The 23183-nt window shown below is 40.8% G+C and overlaps 1 protein-coding gene across 4 annotated transcripts in view; it reads left to right on the forward strand.

Annotated features, from left to right (window-relative positions):
* The window catches only part of LOC115224231 (protein KIAA0100), a 437418-nt gene that overhangs the window by 411756 nt on the left and 2479 nt on the right, over positions 1-23183 (forward strand). For all 4 annotated transcript variants that reach the window (XR_005003864.1, XR_005003866.1, XR_005003865.1 and 1 more), the window contains 9 exons: positions 3471-3523; positions 9449-9563; positions 12088-12184; positions 12855-12942; positions 14009-14143; positions 14652-14785; positions 18391-18462; positions 22169-22309; positions 22503-22613. Coding sequence is in view for 1 of the 4 variants with exons in the window: in XM_036513442.1 (XP_036369335.1) it covers positions 3471-3523; positions 9449-9563; positions 12088-12184; positions 12855-12942; positions 14009-14143; positions 14652-14785; positions 18391-18462; positions 22169-22309; positions 22503-22613 (946 nt within the window). In the remaining 3 variants the exon portion in view is untranslated. The remainder of the gene's footprint in view (positions 1-3470; positions 3524-9448; positions 9564-12087; positions 12185-12854; positions 12943-14008; positions 14144-14651; positions 14786-18390; positions 18463-22168; positions 22310-22502; positions 22614-23183) is intronic.

Raw genomic sequence — 23183 nt, forward strand, 5'->3', positions numbered from 1 at the left:
CTTTGATCCAAGGTCATTTAGATGTGCAGTGTGTCCTTCCTGTTTCTAAAATGGTAAGATGTGATGTGAGAGAAATTTTGCTGCTCTTTCCAGCAGGTGAAGAAACCTAATAGACACCCTCTTGATGAACTGACTGAGGGTAATGTTGTTGCTGTTTAACTGAAAGTCTGATTTAATTGGGCAGACACATCATCAGCCAAAGGCATTCCAGCCATGCCTGTCCTGTCTTTTTCAGAAATTTAGAACTATATTAGATCACAATGCCAAGAGGGCAGGAGGTGATTTGAAGGAATTTGGTTGCTGTCTCTAGCAGATCAGGTGTCTGTGTAGAGACACACTCTGAATCAACTGGGACAATTTAGAACAATATCATGTTCTGTCCCAGAAACATAATGAAGCCCCTACAGTGGGACTGAACTCCTAAAACAAGGAACATGATGCCCAGTACTTGATCCAGTTGTGTCATTTGGCCCTTTAGCATGCTCCCTACAACCCCAGCCACTTGAAGGAACACACCACGTTTTTACAATGGATGGGCTGTTGTCTGACCTGCTAGAAATAACAGCCAAATATTCATTAAATCACTCCTTACTCTCTCAAAAATGACGATACCGAAAGTGACATTAGATAATGTTGTATTTTGTAGATCAGTGGTTCTCATTTGGGGTCCTTGTGACCTTTGGGAGGGTCCATATAAGCTTTTGTTGTTTATATGCAATATATTGGTTATACTTCAATGCACAAAATATTTTAAAAGTCCCCAAGTCCTAATATCTGTGCCGGTGGCACGTAAAAAGCACCATCTGACCGTGGCCATTTCCCAGCCTCGTCTGGCACGTAAAAAGCACCCACTACACTCACGGAGTGGTTGGCCTTAGGAAGGGCATCCAGCCGTAGAAACACTGCCAGATCAGACTGGGCCTGGTGCAGCCTTCTGGCCTCCCAGACCCCAGTTGAACTGTCCAACCCATGCCAGCATGGAAAGCGGACGCTAAATGATGATGATGATGATATAATAAAAATAATAGGATTTTTAAAACCTCAAATGGATAGGGGAGCAGGGTCCACACCTGTAAATTAGTAATCAAAAGGATTCATAGAAAAAAAAATTGTTGAGATCCACTGATTTAGATAATGTGTATAATAATGTCTGATAACTGAAAAGATGGAAAACAGGATGGTCATTGCTGGAGTGACTTTTGATCATGTTTCTACTAAATCAGGCGACGGTACCCAGGATTAAACAGCGACAATTATTTAGTATTTAATGGAAGCAAAATTAGTTCTTTTGTACAACTGACCTAAATTTTATCCTTCTGCAGCTACAAAAGCAATTTCAAGTTTTTCTTTGAAAAAATACTTCATTAATACAAAAGATTTCTCTCACCCACACACACACACTCTCTCTTTCTTAACTTTCTTAAATCGCTTTCTCTTTTTCACACACACACACACATGCATGTATATATATATCATCATCATCGTTTAACATCCGTTTTTCCATGCTGGCATGGGTTGGACGGTTCAACTGAGGTCTGGGAAGCCAGGAGGCTGCACCAGGCCCCAATCTGATATGGCAGTGTTTCTACAACTGGATGCCCTTCCTAATGCCAACCACTCCGAGAGTGTAGTGGGTGCTTTTTATATGCCATTGGCATGGGGGCCAGAGGAGCTGGCATCAGCCACGATTGGATGGTGCTTTTTATATGCCATTGGCATGGGGGCCAGAGGAGCTGGCATCAGCCACGATTGGATGGTGCTTTTTATGTGCCATTGGCATGGGGGCCAGAGGAGCTGGCATCAGCCACGATTGGATGGTGCTTTTTATATGCCATTGGCATGGGGGCCAGAGGAGCTGGCATCAGCCACGATTGGATGGTGCTTTTTATGTGCCATTGGCATGGGGGCCAGAGGAGCTGGCATCAGCCACGATTGGATGGTGCTTTTTATGTGCCACCAGCACAGAAGCCAGTCAAGGCAGCATACACAAGTTTTTATCATTCTCTCATTATTTATTTTCTCATTCCTTTCTGTTGAAGAGCGTAGTCTTGAAAAATAAATGACTTGTTCTTTTTCCCAAGCATCAAACTAATATACTTGCTAATACACCTGTCTTCATCTTTAGATTTTCTGTCAATTTCAACTATGTACCTGGCACCTGTGCAGGTGGCACGTAAAAAGCACCCACTACACTCACGGAGTGGTTGGCGTTAGGAAGGGCCTCAACCCATGCTAGCATGGAAAACGGATGCTAAATGATGATGATGATGATATATATATATATTTATATATACCAGAGTAAACACATAAATGTGAAACAAGGTGGAAAAAAGAGTACTCAAATACCAGTGGTAGAGTAATATGCTTTATTTGAAGCATTTTCTGCTGCTTTAAATAAAGTATATATATATATATATATATATATATATATATATTTCTTTACTGCCCACAAGGGGCTAAACACAGACGGGACAAATAAGGACAGACGAACGGATTAAGTCGATTATATCGACCCCAGTGTGTAACTGGTACTTAATTTATCGACCCCGAAAGGATGAAAGGCAAAGTCGACCTCGGCGGAATTTGAACTCGGAACGTGACGACAGACGAAATACAGCTACGCATTTCGCCCAGCGTGCTAACGTTTCTGCCAGCTCGCCGCCTAAATATATATATATATATAGTTAATCCAAACATGAAAACACAAAGGGAAAACACAGCAACGTGAGGACGTGGAACAAGTATAGTATTATTGGACGCTCAGGAAGGAAGGGAAGAAGGAGGGTCTAACGTTTCGAGCGGAGCTCTTCGTCAGAAACATAGGAAAAGGAAAGATCCAAAGAAGGGAAGACGGAGGAAAAAAAAATTGCCAACGGTACACACGTGGTCACAAGTGCCAACATATTTGTTTGGTTAAGAAGTTCATTTCAAAACCACAAGATTTTGGGATTCGATCCTTCCCTTTCTCTCTCCATCATTCTCTGTGTGTGTGCATAGCTTAGTGGTTAGTGTATTCGGCTCACGATTGTAAGGTCATGAGTTCAATTCCCAGCAATGTGTTGTTTCCTTGAGCAAGACACTTTATTTCACACTGCTCCAGTCCACTCAGTTGGTAAAGATGAATAGTACCTGTAATTCAATGGGGGCCAGCCTTGTCGCATTCTGTGTCACACTGGAATCTCCTTGAGAACTACTTTAAGGATTACATGTGTCTGTGGAGTGCTCAGCCACTTGCACGTTAATCTCACAAGCAGGCTGTTCCGTTGATTGGATCAACTGCAACATGTGTTGTCATCACCAACAGGCAGAGTGCCAGCTACATGTACAAATCGATATCACTTTGGTGTGTTTTGTTTTGCTGCATGTTGTTTGTATTGTTGTTGTTTGATTTTGAGATAATAATCCTTAATCTGATATATGTCTTTCCTCCTGAAACTAACGTCTTATCTTTTTTTGCTTCTCTGTTCCAGCTGTTACAAAGAAAGCCAGGTCCAGTCTAAATCACAGCTACAGACCACCAGAGGTAAACCTGTTCGGCTCCTGTTTGTCACTTTTAAAACTGGTGCAATTTGGCTCCTGATGATAACGAGGATGCCAGGCATGGAGATGAAGAAGGAATACTTTCCACAAATAAAAAAAAATATGTACTTCTAGAAGTGACCCTTATATGTAATCATCATCATCAACATCATCATCATTTTAAAGTATACTTCTCCATGTTTGTATGTGTCAGATGGAGTTTGTTGAGGCAGATTTTTCTACGGTTGGATGCCCATCCTGTCACCAACTTTCACCTGTTTCCAAGCAAGGTAATATTTTGCCTTGGCTGGTCAAGATTGGAAATGAAGAACCCCACTTGTATGCTGGTGATGCTCATTTACAGCTATCAACTGGCTCTTGTGCAGGTGGCACGTAAAAAGCACCATTTGGACGTGGCCGTTGCCAGTACCACCAAACTGGCCCTCGTGCCGGTGGCATGTAAAAGCACCCACTACACTCTCGGAGTGGTTGGCGTTAGGAAGGGCATCCAGCTGTAGAAACTCTGCCAGATCAGATTGGAGTCAGGTTTGCCAGACCTCGGTCAAATCGTCCAACCCATGCTAGCATGGAAAGCGGATGTTAAATGATGATGATGATGATGTGGTCTCTAGACAAACACACACACACACACACATGTGCATATACATGCATGAGGAGCACCTTTCAGTTTCCATCTATCAGATCCAGGGCTTTAGTGGAAGACACTTGCCCAAGGTACCACAAAGGCTGCACTCTGTGTTGTTTCATAATTTAGATGGTGTCATCAGTGGGATTGAATAATTACCTGAATGGATCAGATAAGAATCCTGAATGAGCTTAATCTCGAAGGCAATGCAGCCAAGAACTGGAAATAGTGGATACAAAGGTGTGAGCTTTAACTTATGGCTATCTTGGAATCGCAACTAAATCACAGACTGTGAAGCGTGCTACTCTACCGCACATGGCGAGAGAAGCTGCAGTTCAAATGTAGTGGAGTGTGGAAGCAGATAGCAAGAATGATGACTAAGTGAGGTGAAAGTCTCAGGAATATTATTATAGGAATATTATATATAGGCGCAGGAGTGGCTGTGTGGTAAGTAGCTTGCTAACCAACCACATGGTTCCGGGTTCAGTTCCACTGCGTGGCATCTTGAGCAAGTGTCTTCTGCTATAGCCCCAAGCCGACCAATGCCTTGTGAGTGGATTTGGTAGACGGAAACTGAAAGAAGCCTGTCGTATATATGTATATATATGTGTATGTGTGTGTGTTTGTGTGTCTGTGTTTGTCCCCCTAGCATTGCTTGACAACCGATGCTGGTGTGTTTACGTCCCCGTCACTTAGCGGTTTGGCAAAAGAGACCGACAGAATAAGTACTGGGCTTACAAAGAATAAGTCCCGGGGTCGATTTGCTCGACTAAAAGCGGTGCTCCAGCATGGCCACAGTCAAATGACTGAAACAAGTAAAAGAGTAAAGAGTATAGTAGAACTGAACCCAAACTACAATGCCAGGAAACAAACCCCTTAACCAAACAATTTTACTTGGCATTTTTGTTGTGTAATCCTTCAACATTTTTGACAACTTTTTCAATTTGATTTGTTGTTTTTTGATCATTGTTGTTATTTAATATTTTCCAAGCAATAATCTTGCTTGTTAGACCACTCCAGTATCCTCTTCCTGTTACTCATCCTTGGATTTCTCTTCATTATAGTTGTTGTTGTTACAAGTAATAGGTTGACAGAATCAGTAGAGCCTTGTCAGATGGGATCTGAGTTCAAATCTTTATATATAAAAGTGAAGTTGTGTGTCTGTCTCCTACGATTTAGATTCCTAACTACTCCCACATTTTGCGGTGCAGTTTAACCAAACCCGGGTATCTTATAGTCGTGATTCATATCGAGCCCTTCTGGGTATTAGTGCGCGTCTATGATGAGTCTACGATTTCAAAAAAAATTTACCATAATTTTTTCCCATTTTTAATGCAATTTTTTGCTATTATATAAGGGAAGTAACTCTCTAAAAATGCTTATATAGTTTTTTCCCTTACAAATCCGAGCAACGCCGGGCGATACTGCTAGTCCTTTATACATACCTTTCTGTTTTGAGTTCAAATTTCACTGGAGATAATTTTGGCTTTTTTTCCTTCTCTTCTCGTCATTCTTGAACAACCTGGAATAATTGGTCGAAGGCATTGCCCTTCCCTCTCTCATTAAGTCATAAAATATGAAAAGGGTGAAAGAGTGGTCGGTTGAGAGAGAAAGAGGCAGACAAACAGACACATGTAGACAGGGTTATGTGAATATGTTTGCCCTGTTTACCATCGGTAGTTTGAAATTTCCCACATATCAGTCAGTCAATGAGAGACCTGGAAATGTCTTTCTCATAAACAGAAAGATTTCAGTTCTACTTCAGCCTCATTCAAGTCAGGTGTCACCACCTCTATCTCTATCTTCTTCCCTTCATTCTATCTCAGCAGTGTTCTTTATCTATTTATTCTATCATACTTTAAATTCATGACCTACAATGACTTAGCTGGAAACAGTAATGTATGCAGCCTGGCGCTCCAGTCTTATTGTTTCAGTTCTTCTCCACTGATCTCTCCGCTACAGAGACCTCTTTTGTTAACAGGTGACCACATATTTTGCATTACTGAAGTCGGGTTTACCTCAAAAGTTCTGAATTGAAAAGTTCAGCCAAGGTTGACCCTTCACTAAATAGGGTGTCGTTAAGATAAAGTAGTAGTAGTAGTAGTAGCAGCAGCGGCAGCAGTGCCACCCACAGTGCTGTTGAGCTATGGAAGATCATATGCTTAGAACAGTGGTTTTCAACCAGGGTTCCGCGGAACCTTAGTTTTCCGCCAGTACAGTCCAGGGGTTCCGCAAGAAGTTACAAAACTGCTAAAATCGGCAGTAATTTTTAATTCTCCTGTGCAGATATGTGTGCATAAGACTATTAAATTATTGCACAGGGGTTCCTCGAGCCAGTGGAATGTTTCCTTGGGGTTCCGCTCCAGGAAAAAGTTTGAAAAGCACTGGCTTAGAATCTCTGTGCTATATCTCTGGTTATAAAAGATCCCTTTCGGTCACAAATGACCATGGGATGGCACCCAGAGAGTTTGTGGAAGACAAGCGGTCGCCCATGCATGCCAGTCTCCCCTCCCCTTTCCACAAATGTCATCCAAGGGAAAGGGGCCGATACAGCTTCGCACCAGTGACATCACAACTCATTTCTACAGTTGAGTGAACTGGAGCAATGTGAAATAGAGTGTCTTGCTCAAGAACACATCACAAGCCTGGTCCGGGAATCGAACTCACGACCACATGATAGTAAACCCGACGCTCTAACCACTGGGCCCTGGTTATAACATCAGTTATTTCTATTCAGACACTCCATTAAATACATTTATGTCTGCTTTGGGAAGGGTTTTTATTCATTTATTGAATTACGAAGAAGACATTGCTAGGGTGGGATGTCAACCATCGCAGCTCTGAGCCACACCTGAAGTAAGTGAATAACTGTGAAGTTTGTGGGTTTCTAAAGTGCAGCAGGCATGGTTGCAAGGTTTAAGAAGTATACTTCAAAGCAACAGGGTTTTGGGTTCAGTCCCACTTCATAGCACCTTGGGAAAATGTCTTCTACTCTGGCCTTGGGCTGATCAAAAAATTGTGAGTGGATTTGGTAGACAGAAACTGAAAGAAGCCCATTGTGTGTGTGTGTGTGTGTGTATCCATGAACATACATATATTCATATACACATATATATATATATGTATTATGTGTGTGTATGTATGTATATATACACACATATGTGTGCAGGAGTGTCTCCTTGTCTTGATGTCATACACTAATCGTAAACAAGTGTCCCTGTCATACAAGTGGTGTCATTCATTTGCAATCATCTGTGAAAGGCTTGGAGGAATATTACTTTGCTTGGAAATAAAGTTTGATGTCAGGAAAAAACAACCAGACAAAGAAATTATCCTCAATGAATTTCACCAGATCCATTAATGCATGGAAAAATGTGGTGGTGATGTGGTGGGGACATTTGCGTACCATTGAGAAAATAGGACTCTGATAGTTCGGTATGTTCCTACATTTAAGGGGTGGGGGGAACAGTTTTTTTCACCCGGAATTTCAGTTGAAAAAAGAAAATGTTCCCTCTGTCTTAAGAGAAGGGGTAGGCCTGAGATATCAAAATCCTCTCCCCACCATAGGAAGTAATTCATTCACAGACTTCACACTATAATTGATATCGAGACCACCACCAGGTTCCTTGGATTCCTCAGTTTTACCTCTACTCTGCTACGGCTGACTGTGGTATTTACCTGTACTCCACTCTGGTTCACTGTGGCATTTACCTGTACTATATATTGCTAGTTTAAAAAAAAAATTGAAGTATAAAGGCAGTGCTCCAGCCTGGTCCTAGCATCTCAAAGCAACTAAATGATTATTATACAGTCTTTTATTGTTTGATGGGATCCCCAGTTTGAGTTGTTTGCTATTCTTGCCATGATCTCCAATATCTGGTCTATTCTTTCTTTTGTGGAAGTGATTTTTGAAGACCACTTAAAAGCCTCTTGAAATTACATGCATCATCATCATTTAACATCCGTTTTCCATGCTAGCATGGGTTGGACGGTTCGACCGGGGTCTGGGAAGCCAGAAGGCTGCATCAGGCTCCAGTCTGATCTGGCAGTGTTTCCACAGCTGGATGCCCTTCATAACGCCAACCACTCCGTGAGTGTAGTGGGTGCTTTTTATGTGCCAGCGGAGGCTGGCAGCGGCCACGATCGGTTGGTGCTTTTTATGTGCCACCGGCACAGAAGCCAGTCAAGGCGGCTCTGGCATCGGCCATGTTTGGATGGTGTTAAATATTTAAGTATGTATAGAAGCATATATATACACACACACACACACACACACATATATATAGACACAATCATATATACACACATACATGAATATAAATATTCATACATACATATGACACAACACACATGCATACATGTGTGTGTGTGGCGGGGGCATAGTTTCCTTTCAGTTCCCATCTAACAAATCCACTCACAAGGGTTCGATTGAACTGGGGCTGTGGTAGGAGGCACATACCCAAGATTCTATGCAGTTGAACTGAACCAGACACCATGTGACCGAGAAGGGAACTTCTCAATTCCGTAGTTGTGGCGATGCCTATAAAGTCTATAGAATGGTTGGTGACAGGAAGGTCATCCAGCTGTAGAAGCCATGCCAAAAATGGAACGTTCAGTGAGACATTGTTCTCTGATCCATCTGGAATGGGGGAAGTAATGTAATTCTGAACAAAAACTGACTTGGATCATTACAACAAGACGCTCGACCTTTATTCTCTAGAAAAACGCAGACACCGTGGTGATCTCATTCTTGCTCACAACATCATAAGCGGAAAGTGTAACCTCTCGAAAGAGCTGTTCTTCACTCCTGCTCCAGAGCGTCGGCTGCGGGGTCACTCCGAAAAGCTCTCTCTGCGATGATTTCATCTCAATCGAAGGAGAGGGGCTTTCTCCGTCCGGGTTGCGGATCTGTGGAATAAGCTGCCGGACGAGATAGTGAAGATGCCGATGACCGCTCGGTTCAAAGTCTCCTTTGACCACAAGCGGCCTGAACTCTTTACATGAACACCACCCTGTACATAACTCCATGTCTCCCTACATGGCCTTGCTTTTTGCTTTTTGAGCCAAAAAATTAACTAACTAACTAACTAACTAACCCATTCTCGCTCAGAAAGTGGACATAAATGATGATGACAATGATGATGATGATAGCTATCAGTCTGTGTGTGGCTTGAGTAAAAGTACTTAATGTATGTTGTAGAGTGTTTGTTTATTGTCCTTTTACGCATGTGTCTGTCTGTGCGAATATGTACACCTGTCTTTCATCTCCTCCTCTACTTATAGCTCAGCATGCACAGGTTGTACGCAGAAATGAAGTGTGTTTTAAGTTTGCACGCTGGCGATTGACCGAAGCAGATGGACAACTGGGGATCGCTGATCTTGTTCTACGGAATTTTGTGTAAGTAACAGGGTTTTCTCTATTGTCGTTGGTGTTCTGTTTTAACCCTTTCGTTACTAACCCGGCTGAAACCGGCTCTGGCTCTGTAGTACAAATGTCTTGTTTTCATAAGTTTTTAATTAAAATCTTCCACCAAACCTTAGTCACAATTTATGTTCCTAACACTAGCTGAATGATAACTAAGTTATTTTACTAAATTCTTAATTATATTTAAAGTAATTGAAAGAAACACAGAGCATCTCAACAGAAATATGGTAACAAAAGGGTTAAAATATATAATAGAGAAACAATTCTTAACCCTTTCAATACCAACCCAGCTGAAACTGCCTCTGGCTCTGTAGTACAAATGTCTTGTTTTCATAAGTTTTGAATTAAAATCTTCCACCAAACCTTAGTCACAATTTATGTTCCTAACACTAGCTTAATGATAACTAAATAATTTTACTAAATTCTTTGTTATATTTAAAATTAATTGAAAGAAACACAGAGCATCCCAAAATAAGTACAGTAACGAAAGGGTTAAACAGCATTTTATTTCTGTCAATATCTCAGCTGATGTACAACAGCTCCAGCACAAATGTCCTGTTGACCTCAGCAAATGTATACATAGTACAGTTAAGATAAATAAACAGCATTTCACAATGTCTTGTAAAGCATAAAGATTTAGGTGTTTGTTTGGGAGGAAAATGAATGTGTTGATGTGAATGTATGTGTGAGAACACACCCTTCATAACTCACATATGTTAACGTGTGTAACTGAGTGAGAATGTTCTCCTCATAATGAGTGTATATATTGTGACTCTCTCTCTTTTACATGTGTGTATTATAAAAGACAGTTTCTCTGGTTGCTTCTCTTTTGTTTCTGCTATACCTTTTTTTCAAACACTGTCCAACATGAATTGATATCAAATTTTCTTTTTTTTTTCTCCAAAGACTTCTTTGTTAGGAACAGGTTTTGCTTTGTTTACATGGTTGTCTTGGTTACATTGAAGGTGCTGTCAGAATGTCTCTGCTAAAGGCGGCGAGCTGGCAGAAACATTAGCACGCCGGGCGAAATGCGTAACCGTATTTCGTCCGTCGTTACGTTCTGAGTTCAAATTCCGCCGAGGTCGACTTTGCCTTTCATCCTTTTGGGGTCGATAAATAAAGCACCAGTTTCGCACTGGGGTCGATGTAATCGACTTAATCCCTTTGTCTGTCCTTGTTTGCCCCCTCTATGTTTAGCCCCTTGTGGGTAATAAAGAAATGGGAATGTCTCTGCTAACTTTGTGGTACCACAACTCCCCAGAAACAATGTGTTTGTGAAGTTGAGTTATTTGATTGTTTAAGGCCCTGAATAGGGTCAATACTTTCCTTGAATGAGAGGTTTTATTATCAGTCCGCTTGTGCCACCAGAGGGAATTTGCCAGTCTCTAAAATGCTATATGTCTGCCCCCAGTAAAACTGAGCATTATTTAACATCATCTGTGTAGTGTTCACTTTGAAGCTCTTTAACCCCAGTGGCCCACTCTCACATATGTGGTACCATGTTGTGAGTGGGAATAGGAACTGTTCTGTTACATTGGACCTTTCATTAAAGAACTCCTTGCCAAAATATAAATCCTAATCTCTATTTTATGAAACTGGCAAGTGTCCCAGTTGATCCAGTCAACAGAACAGCCTGCTCATGAAATTAACCTGCAAGTGGTTGAGTACTCCACAGACATGCATACCTTTAACATAGTTTTCTAGGAGATTCAGCATGACTCAATGTGACAAGGCCGGCCCTTTTGGAGTACAGGTACAACCCATTTTTGCCAGCTGAGGTGGACTGGAACAACATGAAATAAAGGGCCTTGCTCAAGGACACAACACACCATTGCACATCAAACTCCTGACCTTACGATTGCAAGCTGAATACCCCAAACCACTAAGCCATCACATGCCTTCTCAGTCTCTGTTTTATATCACAACAGCAACAACACATCATCCACCAGTTCATCCTGACCATTGTATCATCCAGTGGCATGTAGTGGTCGTGTGCGTAGGGTATGCTGCCACATCCAATGCCACCAAATTTCAAGTAGGGTTATAACAAAAGTTTTCCATTAAGATTTCTGATTAAATTCATGAGTAAGGTGTTAATATTTATAATGAATTTGCCATTTTCGATAGTGTGCAGTGCACACCTTGCACCCCCAGAATATATGCCCTTGGTATTATCACTAAACCTATTTCTCTACTAATCACAAGGTGCTAAACACAGAGAGGACAAACAAGGACAGACAAACGGATTAAGTCGATTATATTGACCCCAGTGCATAACTGGTACTTAATTTATTGACCCCGAAAGGATGAAAGGCAAAGTCAACCTCGGCGGAATTTGAACTCGGAACGTAGCAGTAGATGAAATACTGCGAAGCATTTCGCCCAGGGTGCTAACGTTTCTGCCAGCTTGCCGCCTTCACTAAACCTACCAACCCTAGTGACAAACCCTCATCATTGGCTTGGCTTTCACTGTTTTATTTTCTTTCTCACTTTTCAGATATACTAAAGTAAACCGAGATAATGACACATGGTCCCACCAGTTGGAATTGGGATGGGTGCGCATGACCAACCTGATACCAAACCCTATTTATAAGGTCAGTTATTAAGGTTCAGTTTGTTGTGATTGTGGATTAGCAAATCTTTATATATAAAAGTCAAGTTGTGTATCTGTCTCCTACGATTTAGATTCCTAACTACTCCCACATTTTGCGGTGCAGTGTAACCAAAAGTGGGTATCTTATAGTCATGATTCATATCGAGCCCTTCTGGGTATTAGCACACGTCTACAATGAGTCTACGATATAAAAAAAAATTTACCATAATTTTTTCCCATTTTTAATGCATTTTTTTTTGCTATTATATAAGGGAAGTAACTCTCTAAAAATGCTTATATAGTTATTTCCCTTACAAACCCGAGCAACGCCGGGCGATACTGCTAGTGACATATAAAGAAAGTGAATTAAATGTGGATTCCTGGTTGGAAATCTTTTAATTTTTAATGGATTATGGAGAAGGACTACCTATGACCTTTACGGGGTCTCAAACTAGGTCCTCCCTTTTGTTGTCTCATAGGTGAATTTAATTATTTATTCCTCATTCAATCTTAAATTAACTTAATCTTTGTTAATCTCCATAAATTACGTAATCCCCTTATAATCTTTATTGATCTAAAGTTTGGTACTCAAAACAATTCCACCACCACCACTGCTGCTGCTGCCTCTATTCTGTCAGTGTTGTAATCTGTTCCTTTCTGTTTTTTTCTAGGATGTTCTTGTACCACGAGATCCACTGGGTACCGAAGGGGAGAACAAACAGATGGCCCTTCGTATTTTCTGCAGTGAACGTCCTCCTGGTATGCATTTTAAAGAACTCTTTTACGGAAGTTCTATTGATTATTTGCGGTGAAGATTCCTTAAGGGTGGGGGTCTTGTTTTCATCATTTCTGGTTTTTTTAATGTTTTCTTTTTTATTAAAAAAAGACAAAAAAAAACTATGGTTTTAAATGTTTATAATTTAACCCCAGGAAGGGATTTGTGGTTAGCCATTTAAATTGGTCGTTGATGAATGGTGGCTAAAAGCAGAAAACTTGGAAAGAAGAACAGCACCAACTTAAAATCTGAGTGTTTAATTTAAGGAAGTCGGACTAAAATGTCGAACTAAAAGCATTTAGTTTGGTCCTCTACGATCCGAGTTCAAATCCAGACATCGTCAGTTTACTTTAAATGGCGGTGCCCCAGCATGGCCACAGCTCGTGAGCTGAAACTAGGTAAAATAAAAATTTAAATGTTGCCCTGTGTAGCACCACAACCTCTGGATTGTTCAGTTTGACACTTCCTTTTATGGGTGTTTATACCACAAGTTATTTATACTGTCACACACACACACACAGCTGGTATCCATATAGTTTTGGTATACCAAATTTCACTGAGAAGACATTGTGGTCAACTTATAATTGCGGTAGAAGACCCTTGCTCAGAATATCACTCTGTAAAACTGAACTAGGAATGCTGTGGCTGCAGAGGAAACTTCTTAACCACACAGAACATAATGGCAACCTTCTATTCACTAGCGTAGCTAGAGTGTGTCCCACTCGGCGTAGCCCTTCCATTTGCTACTCCTGGACCCCACAAAAAAACACATATTGCCTACAACAGACCCAAAAGTGCCACTCCTACAAAAAAAACACATATTGCCTACAAAAGTACCTCTGTCCCCAACTTATATTAACTGTTTAGGACTGAACGTTTCTTTTGCACTCTCTGTTGTCATGAGATATTTCAGAGTCAAGGTTTGCTCCATCATCTGCCCCACCATCACCATTAATCGTCGTCATCATCATCATCATCTTGTTAATCTGATAATCTGATGTCTTCATTTGTTTGCTTACATCCTCCTCCTTCTCTTCCTCTTCCGTCCAGTTGGAGGCATTGCCGTGAAAGAACACTTTGAAGTGAATGTGGTGCCGCTACAGATCCAACTGACCTACCAGTTCTTTAAGGCCATGATGGTATTCTTCTTTCCAGAGCGCAATATAGATATTGATGACCAACAAGGTTAGTGTACCACAGTGACAACAACAATAGCAACAACTACGACCACTGCAGTCATTACACTGTCTACTAATACTACTACTACCACCACCACCACAACAACAAAATACCATCATCATCATCATTATAACCGATACTATAAAGGTGGCGAGCTGGCAGAAATGTTAGCACGCCGGGCGAAATGCGTTGCTGTATTTCGTCTGCCGTTACGTTCCGAGTTCAAATTCCGCCGAGGTCGACTTTGCCTTTCTTCCTTCCGGGGTCGATAAATTAAGTACCAGTTATGCACTGGGGTCGATGTAATTGACTTAATCCCTTTGTCTGTCCTTGTTTGTCTCCTCTGTGTTTAACCCCTTGTGGGTAGTAAAGAAATATATTATCAAAATAAAAACATCACAACTATCACCACCATCAACAACAACCGCACACCTAACACCACCACCACCATCAAACGCATCATCACAACCACTACCACCACCATTAATGCAGTATCTGTGTCTGTTTGTTGTAGAGGTGGAATCGGACGATGGAGGTGGTTCAATGCGCCGTAAAACAGACAAAAGAAGCTCCATGAGAGAGAAGAGAGACACCTCAAAGAAGACAGCTTATGGCTCAACCTCCACTGATGACATTGACAAGATGAAGGTCACACACTCTTTCTCAATCTCTCTCTCAATCTCTCTCTCTCTCTCTCTTCCTTAGCTTTTATCTTCTTTCATTCTTTCTCTCTCCTCATGTATGTATTTCTCTGTCTACCCTATATCATCATCATCATCATCATCATCATCATCTGTCCATTCTTAACCCTTTAGCATTTAAACCGGCCATATCCGGCCAAAAGTATTCTGCCTGTTTTATGTTGAAACTGGCCAGATCTGGTCTCTCACACCAACCCTACAATATTGTTTTAAAAATTAACAGCTATTGCATCAAAATCTCATAGCTACAAGATAATGCATGATTAGTTCAAAACAATTTGGATGAAAAAGCATTAATTTTGGTAGAATAGTGCGAACACTAAAGGGTTAATGCTGTCATGGGTTGGAAGAGTCATTACAGTTTGAGTCGGATCATATCTGGAATTTTTTTTTACCTTCCCACACACTTTGAAGGACCATATCTCATTTGGTCATTTCAGTTTTGACTATTATTCTCCCAGAACATTCACTTCTACTGCTAATTAGGTCACATCATCATCATCATCATTTAGCGTCCGCTTTCCATGCTGGCATGGGTTGGACGGTTCAACTGGGGTCTGTGAAGCCAGAAGGCTGCACCAGGCCAGTCTGATCTGGCAGTGTTTCTATGGCTGGATGCCCTTCCTAACGCCAACCACTCCGTGAGTGTAGTGGGTGCTTTTTACGTGCCACCCGCACAGACGTGTCACCTAGACAACAAAAACTATTGACTAATTCTAGGGAACCTTCCAAGCATATAAGGGGATTTATTTTCTGAGAGCTCTTAATGCTTATCACACCTGTGCACTTGGTGTTACCCTCCCTGTGATTCCACTCTACCTTTTGAGCATCCCATACTTTACTTTGGTTACTCCACAAGAAACTCTTTCTCTTTTTCCTGTGTATTAAGCATTATTATTTCCCTGGTGGCAGCAGGTTTCTGTCTTGTCCCATCATCATCATTTAACGTCCGCTTTCCATGCTGGCATGGGTTGGACGGCTTGACTGAAAACTTGCAAGCCAAAGGACTGCACCAGGTTCTAATCTGATTTGGTAAGGTTTCTAGGGCTGGATGCCCTTCCTAACACCAACCACTCCACAAGTGTAGTGGATGTTTTTTTTACAGTGCATGGCATGCACAAAAGGTATAGTGGAATCACAGGTAGGCTAACACCAAGTGCACAGGTGTGATAAGCATTAAGAGCTCTCAGAAAATAAATCCTCTTATATGCTTGGAAGGTTCCCTAGAATTGGTCAATAGTTTTTGTTGTCTAGGTGACCACTGGCATCGGCCAGAACTACGATCTCACTTGGCTGGACAGGTCTACACAAGCACGGTGTGTCACCAAAGGTCTTGGTCACTTGTCACTCCCTTTATTAGGCCCAATGCTCAAACGGTGCTTTTTACATGCCACTGGCAAGGGTGCCAGTCAGGCGGCATTGGCATCGGCCACGATTATGGTTTCACTCGGTTCGACAGGTCTCCACAAGCACAGCATTGGAGTGTCTGTAAGGTAGCAAACTGGTACAATTGTCAACTCAAATGGGTAAAATGCTTAGCAGTATTTCGTCTGTCTTTACATTCTGAGTTCAAGTTCTGCTGAGGTTTACTTTGCTTTTCATCCTCTTGGGGTCAATAAAATAAGCACCATTTGAGCACTGGGGTCGATGTAATGAACTTAACTTCTTCCCCCAAATTGCTGGCCTTGTGCCTAATTTTGAAACCAATACTGGAGTGTTTGTAGGAGTTTACGTTGAGGTTCTCAATTCCAGAATTCTCTTCCATGTCTCCTATCTTTTGTCTTATTTCATTCATAAGACTGTGGCCATGCTGGGGCACCACCTTGAAGAATTTTTAGTCGAATGAATCGACCCCAGTGCCTTTTTCAGAGCCTGGCATTCATTCTATTGATTCTTTTGCTGAACTGCTAAGTAATGGGAATGTGAACAAACCAACACTGGTAGTCAAGTAGTGGTGAGAGACAACACAAGGACACACACACACACACATATGGGCTTCTTTCAGTTTCTGTTTGGCAAATCCACTTTGGTTGGGTCTGAAGCTATAGTAGAAGGCACTTGCCCAAGATGCCACACAATGGGGCTGAACCCAGAACCACATCTCTTTTGTAAATCTGCTACAGATTCAACTGTATGAAGAAGGTCCTCAGCAAATAGGGCTTCCCGTGGACAGCCAGTTTTTAAATTCTTTCTCTGTTACAGTTTGGAGGAGTATAATTAAGAGAAGGGTTCCAAGTGTCAATGGATTACATTGTCTCAGTATTAAATTCACCATGGAACACCTTGCTGACCCTCACCTGTACTTGGCCTGGTCACTCTCACAAGCTATCTATGTGCCCCATGAGATTCCTTGTTGACCACCAGGTCACTGAGTGTGACACCCTTATACAGGTTAACAAATGGCAGGCTTAGGGACCTACTTGTAGCTCAGTATTTTGCTAGTTGTCTCACTGGGAATATTGCATCAGTAACCCTTCTCCCTGGCACCAAACCAAACTGCATCTCGTCCAGATTAATTCTCTTCTTGATTAATTGATGTTATAAATCTTTTTATGACTTTCATTACCCAGTTTAAAATTTTGATGACCCAATTAGTTATACACACACGTGTATTTCTTTCTCTCCCTCTTTATTTGTGTGTGTGTGTGTATTTATATATGTGTGTGCATGTATATATATATATATATATATATATATATATTATATATATATATATATATATATATATATATATACATAGTCTCTCTCAAAGACTTCTCCATCGGCACAGAGACTTGAGAGACACTTGCTGCCGACCACTCGTCCTGGCGCAGCGCAATCACCACAGGAGCAAAAACAGCCGAGGAGAGACGGATTCAGTCAGCAGAACAGAAACGCCAGATGCGGAAAGCCAGAGCCACCTGCACCAATAGCACAGCCCCTACCCACTTCTGCCCCACCTGTGGGAGGGGCTTTCTTGCCCGGATTGGCCTCACCAGCCACCTCCGGTCTCATAGCAGCAATTCCACCAAATGATGTCAATGGTCATCTTCGAACCCGAAGCACGAACATTATTATTATCATTATATATACATACAAGTCCCTATGCCTGCCGTTTGTTGACCTGGATAAGGGTGTCACACTCAGTGACCTGGTGGTCACCAAGGAATCTCATGGAGCACATACTGTGACCGCGTGTGTACCGTTGGCGATTTTTTTTTCCTCCGTCTTCCCTTCTCTGGATCTTTCCTTTTCCTATGTTTCCGACGAAGAGCTCCGCTCGAAACGTAAAACCCTCCTTCTTCCCTTCCTTCCTGAGCGTCCAGTAACACTATATTTGTTCCACGTCCTTGCGTTGTGTTTTCTCTTTGTGTTTTCATATTTGAATTAACTTTTTATATATATATATATATACATATACACACACACACATTCGTACATATATGTTTATGTTTTTCTCTCTCTTTCTCTCTATTTGTGTGTCTGTATGCATGATATTATATGCATATCACAGCCACCAGCCCGTCTCTATGTTGTCAGTGATGCTGACGATGCAGTAATATTATCTTTCAGGAGAGAGCAGCCAACAACAACACATTTCTCTACATCAAAATACCTGAGGTGTCACTTAAAGTCAGCTACAAGGTATAGTACCTTCACTTACTATCACCACCACCACCACCACCTCCTCCTCCTCCTCTCTCTCTCATGCACACACCTTATATATCAAGTTAAATGTCTATGCAGATAATGTAGATAATAATTATTTTTAAAAAATGTTTCTTGCACACCAGACATTTGCCATGTGACATTTCAAGGATGAAAGCATTTTCTTACTTCAGTAGATTTGATCTCGTGACCTCTCTGCAAGACCTTCAATATTTTATCCACGCTGACATTTCCCCTCTGCAATAGTGGAATGCTTATTGTGAAGCACGTATGCACATACACACACCCACACACATACACCATTGTGTGTGATATAATTTATGTAAATATATTAGAATTTTTGCATCAACTGGTACACAGTATTGTGCATTTCTTTAAAGATTCTTTCATCATACTACAGCAAATACAGTGAAGTCTATGCTTTGCTGAGGAGGTATAATAATATTGAAACATGTAGAGAATTATCTCCAATATGATGCATAATTATTGCTACTCCTACTTGTATTAAGCATTGTTTTACACCCGTGTGCCCCCTCCTGTTGCTAATCCTTACCTGTTTTTCACACGATGGATAGATTGAGACAAACAGACAGACTCTAGGCAAGCGAGCTGGCAGAAACATTAGCACGCCGGGCGAAATGCTTAGCAGTATTTTGTCTTCCGCTACGTTCTGAGTTCAAATTCTGCCGAGGTCGACTTTGCCTTTCATCCTTTCGGGGTCGATGAAATAAGTACCAGTTATGCACTGGGGTCGATATAATCGACTTAATCCGTTTGTCTGTTCTTGTTTGTCCCCTCTGTGTTTAGCCCCTTGTGGACAGTAACGAAAAAAGAAAAAGACTCTATTTAACTGTAGAACTGCATAAGTAACTCAAATGCCTGGAGTTTTGTGCATAGCACTCATCCACTACCGTAGCTGGGGGGATGGGGCATAGGGACGGTCCACCTTGGGTGGCACTTTTAAAGGATTTGCTGTAGGCAATATGTGTCTTTTGTGGGGTCTGAGGGTGGCAGATGGAAAGGCCGCCCTGGGTAGCATTTTTAATGGGGCACCACTTTTGGGTCTGCTGTAGGCAATATGTGCTTTTTGTGGGGTCTAAGGGTAGCAGATGGAAGGGCCACCCCAGGAGGCACACACTCTTGCTATGCTAGTGCACTCATCTAATTTATAAATTGTGAATTTCTCTTTATTTAGAAGAAAGTATAATTCTTTTGAAATATTTCTAGCAAAATATCAGTGGAAGGTCACTTGTTAAGGCAATATTTTTCAAAATCTATTCATTAAGCAATGAGAAAAAATAAAAGAAATATAATCAAATAAAATAGCACACCCACCCACCCACACACAATTGTATTGACGTAAACAGTTGTCTTCATTCGTATGTGTTTGGGTGTATATGGTGAACACTCTTGCATTGATTTCGGTACACTAGTGTTGAACGACTCAGTCAAACAACTAATGTTTGTGACTGCGTCTGCACTTCAAACCAGCTTTACAGATTTACTAACAAAACCACACTTCTTGCACACATGAATAAAAAAAAAGAGTGTGCCTTTTGACTCTACCGACATAAATTCTTACTAAATTTGGTTAGGTAGAGTCAAATGGCTCTTTGTATGTGTTCTTGAGATGCTCAAAATGTTTAATTCTTACCTGTATTCACCTGATGAAAACAGAGTTTTTTTTTGCATGATGTAAAAATTCTGTTCATCAATAAAAAACACATCTGAAACAGTTGTAGTGAACCATTGTCCACCTGTTGATATTTGGTTACACACACACACAACACACACACACACACACATACACACACACACACACACACACACACAATCTGTCACATGATCAGGCCCTTGGCAACTAAAGTAGCAACGGTACCAGGCTTATTTGGTACCTGTCAAAGTGTAGATAGAGCTAGTAGAGTTAACAGCTACACAACAGTCAGTAATGAGAGAAAGACCCCCTAGTCTTTGTTTAGACATCTCTCTAGGGAAAGGAAAACTCTGGTGTAACACTTAGTAGGCTAGTTCCTTTTTTTTGGGGGGGGGGGCAAATCAGATGTTGTTTGAGGAGTGGAATCGACCCCCTACAAAGCTTCAGGCACAGCATCACTTGATTTTTAGCATCTCCATTGTGTGTTACATAATATGGCTAACAAAATACTCATTGAAAATTTCTACAATGGACTGAAGGTATGTGTCACTCTGGGTGGTAAACTCGTTGAACACCTGCTGCAAGAGGTGCCCATCATTTTGTACATCTGTGCAAAAAAAAGTGGAGAAGCCACATCCATGATGCTTTAAGAGAACAATCAAGCAATAGGATTGTTTGAAACTGAGTTGCAGCTATCATAGATGTGCATGCGTGTGCATGTGTGACTGGCTTACATACCCATACCTAAATGCGTTATAGCGCCAACCTTGACTACCTTGTTGTACTCATTGACTTGTTGTACTCACTGAGATATTGTACTCACTCACTTGTGTGTATGTAAGTGTGTGCATGTGTGTGAAAACATCTGTTTTATAATCACCACCCCCAACAGAAAGACACCTCGGGGAATAAAACTGTTTTCATTTCAAATTCACGAAGCATGTTTCTCTCTGTTTGTCAAGTAATACAATATATTGGAAACCGTCCCATTTCACTCAAACTGTGCTGATGGAATCGGTTGGGAGTAATTTGAGGAATTTTAGCGTAATAGAATTATATTGCAGTATAACATTTGACTGGCCTTTCTACCGGATGACATGAAGATTCAACTAACACAACTAATCATTGGCCCTTTAAAAGGTTGTTGACCTTAGAACACACACACACACACACACACACACACATACACACACACACACACACACACACACACACAGACACACACACGCTGTACACCATGTGTCATATACTACACCATTTATTTTTATATGTATATGCACACACACACACACACACAACACACACACACATATATATATATACACACACACACGTACAATTTGTTTTGTGTGTGTGTGTTACACTTCGGCATGGTGATACTTAGTTAATATTTATAGTTAATATTTCACTCAGGTATAGTAATACTGATAACCTGGTGTTAAAACTCAATATACCTGTTCTTCAGAATAAAGCATCAGTTGAGTACAGAGCATAAAATGTAAATTAAATAAATGACAAAGAAACAGGAAATTATGCAATGCACTTCATTGGCTCACAGCTGTTTCTGCTATAAGATGCAGTGCACTTCATTTTTGAAGCTCCCAGGAAGCTGTAAGGTGATGCTCATCTCTGAGTGCACTGCATCTGTTCTTTTGTTATTTTTAAACACACACACACACACACACATGCCCCTTGATTAGTTTTGGTTTATAGTAAGAAAAAAACGACTTCTCAGTTATATGGTGTGGTGAGGTTTTATACTCTTTTACATGTTTCTGTCATTTGACTGTGGCCATGCTGGAGCACCGCCTTTAGTCGAGCAAATCGACCCCGGGACTTATTCTTTGTAAGCCCAGTACTTATTCTATCGGTCAAATATAAATAAAATTTAATAAACAATCATAGCAATTCTATGTTAGTATTAAATTCGTGTGTGCATCTGTGCCCCCCCCCCCACACACACACACACACATTTGCTTTAACTGGTGTCACTTTAAAACCTTGTTGCACTCTGTCATCGTTTGCCAGGGAGAGAAAGAGAAAAACATTGAGGACCTTCATGACTGTAACCTGGTGTTACCAACCCTGGAGTACCACAACTGTATCTGGACATGGTTTGACCTTCTCATGTCTATGAAGAACGACAGCAAGAAGATTCTACTGGCACAGGTATTGCCGTTTTCACATTGCTGCTATGTCTACTCGGATGTATGGGAAGCTGTAGCTAACTCATGTATGTGTGTATGCATACATGCATGTATTTATCTATCTGTGTGTGTGTGTGTGTGTGTGTGTAATCTAATCTTTTCCTATAACCATTGTTTTATTTCTTCTCACTGTAAACTGTTGCATTTCTTTTCAGGCCCTCCGTCAGAAGTTTCATGTACGGGCACGGGCCCCTAATGAAGTACACCTGACTGATGTACAACAAGAGGAAGACAAAGCTAAGATGCTGCTGGGAGCCAAGCTGCTGGTGTGTACTTTGCTTTTATTTATTATATAAAGAGAATACATATATATATATATATATATATATATATATACATTTACAAGATAAGGGCAGAAGAAAAATTCTAATGCCAGATACGCCGAAACAAAAAAATTGTTGATAACCATTAATTTATGCATCTCAAAACAAACTGATAGATTTTTTTGTTTCGGCGTATCTGGCATTAGAATTTTTCTTCTACCCTTATCTTGTAAATTATGTATAAATTTTACCTTTAAAGGCAATTTTTTGATATGCTGGCCATTGATAAAATTTTTTCCTGAAAAAAAAAATTTTATGCTATATCAATTATATATATATATATATATATATATATATATATAATTATAATAAAGGGTTATTTGCAACAAGTTGCTTAAACCACATACCGAAAATATTAGAAATAGCAGCCAAATAGGTTACCATTACTATTACTACAAAAATAAGTCTCCACAAACAACAGTATTTGTAACCCATATATGGTAAAAAGAAGGAAGATAACGAAATCACATAGTCTACTAGCGAATATGGTCCTTTCCATACCGAAAAACTACT

Source organism: Octopus sinensis, linkage group LG25, assembly GCF_006345805.1.
Source record: "Octopus sinensis linkage group LG25, ASM634580v1, whole genome shotgun sequence".
Lineage (NCBI taxonomy): Eukaryota > Metazoa > Mollusca > Cephalopoda > Octopoda > Octopodidae > Octopus > Octopus sinensis.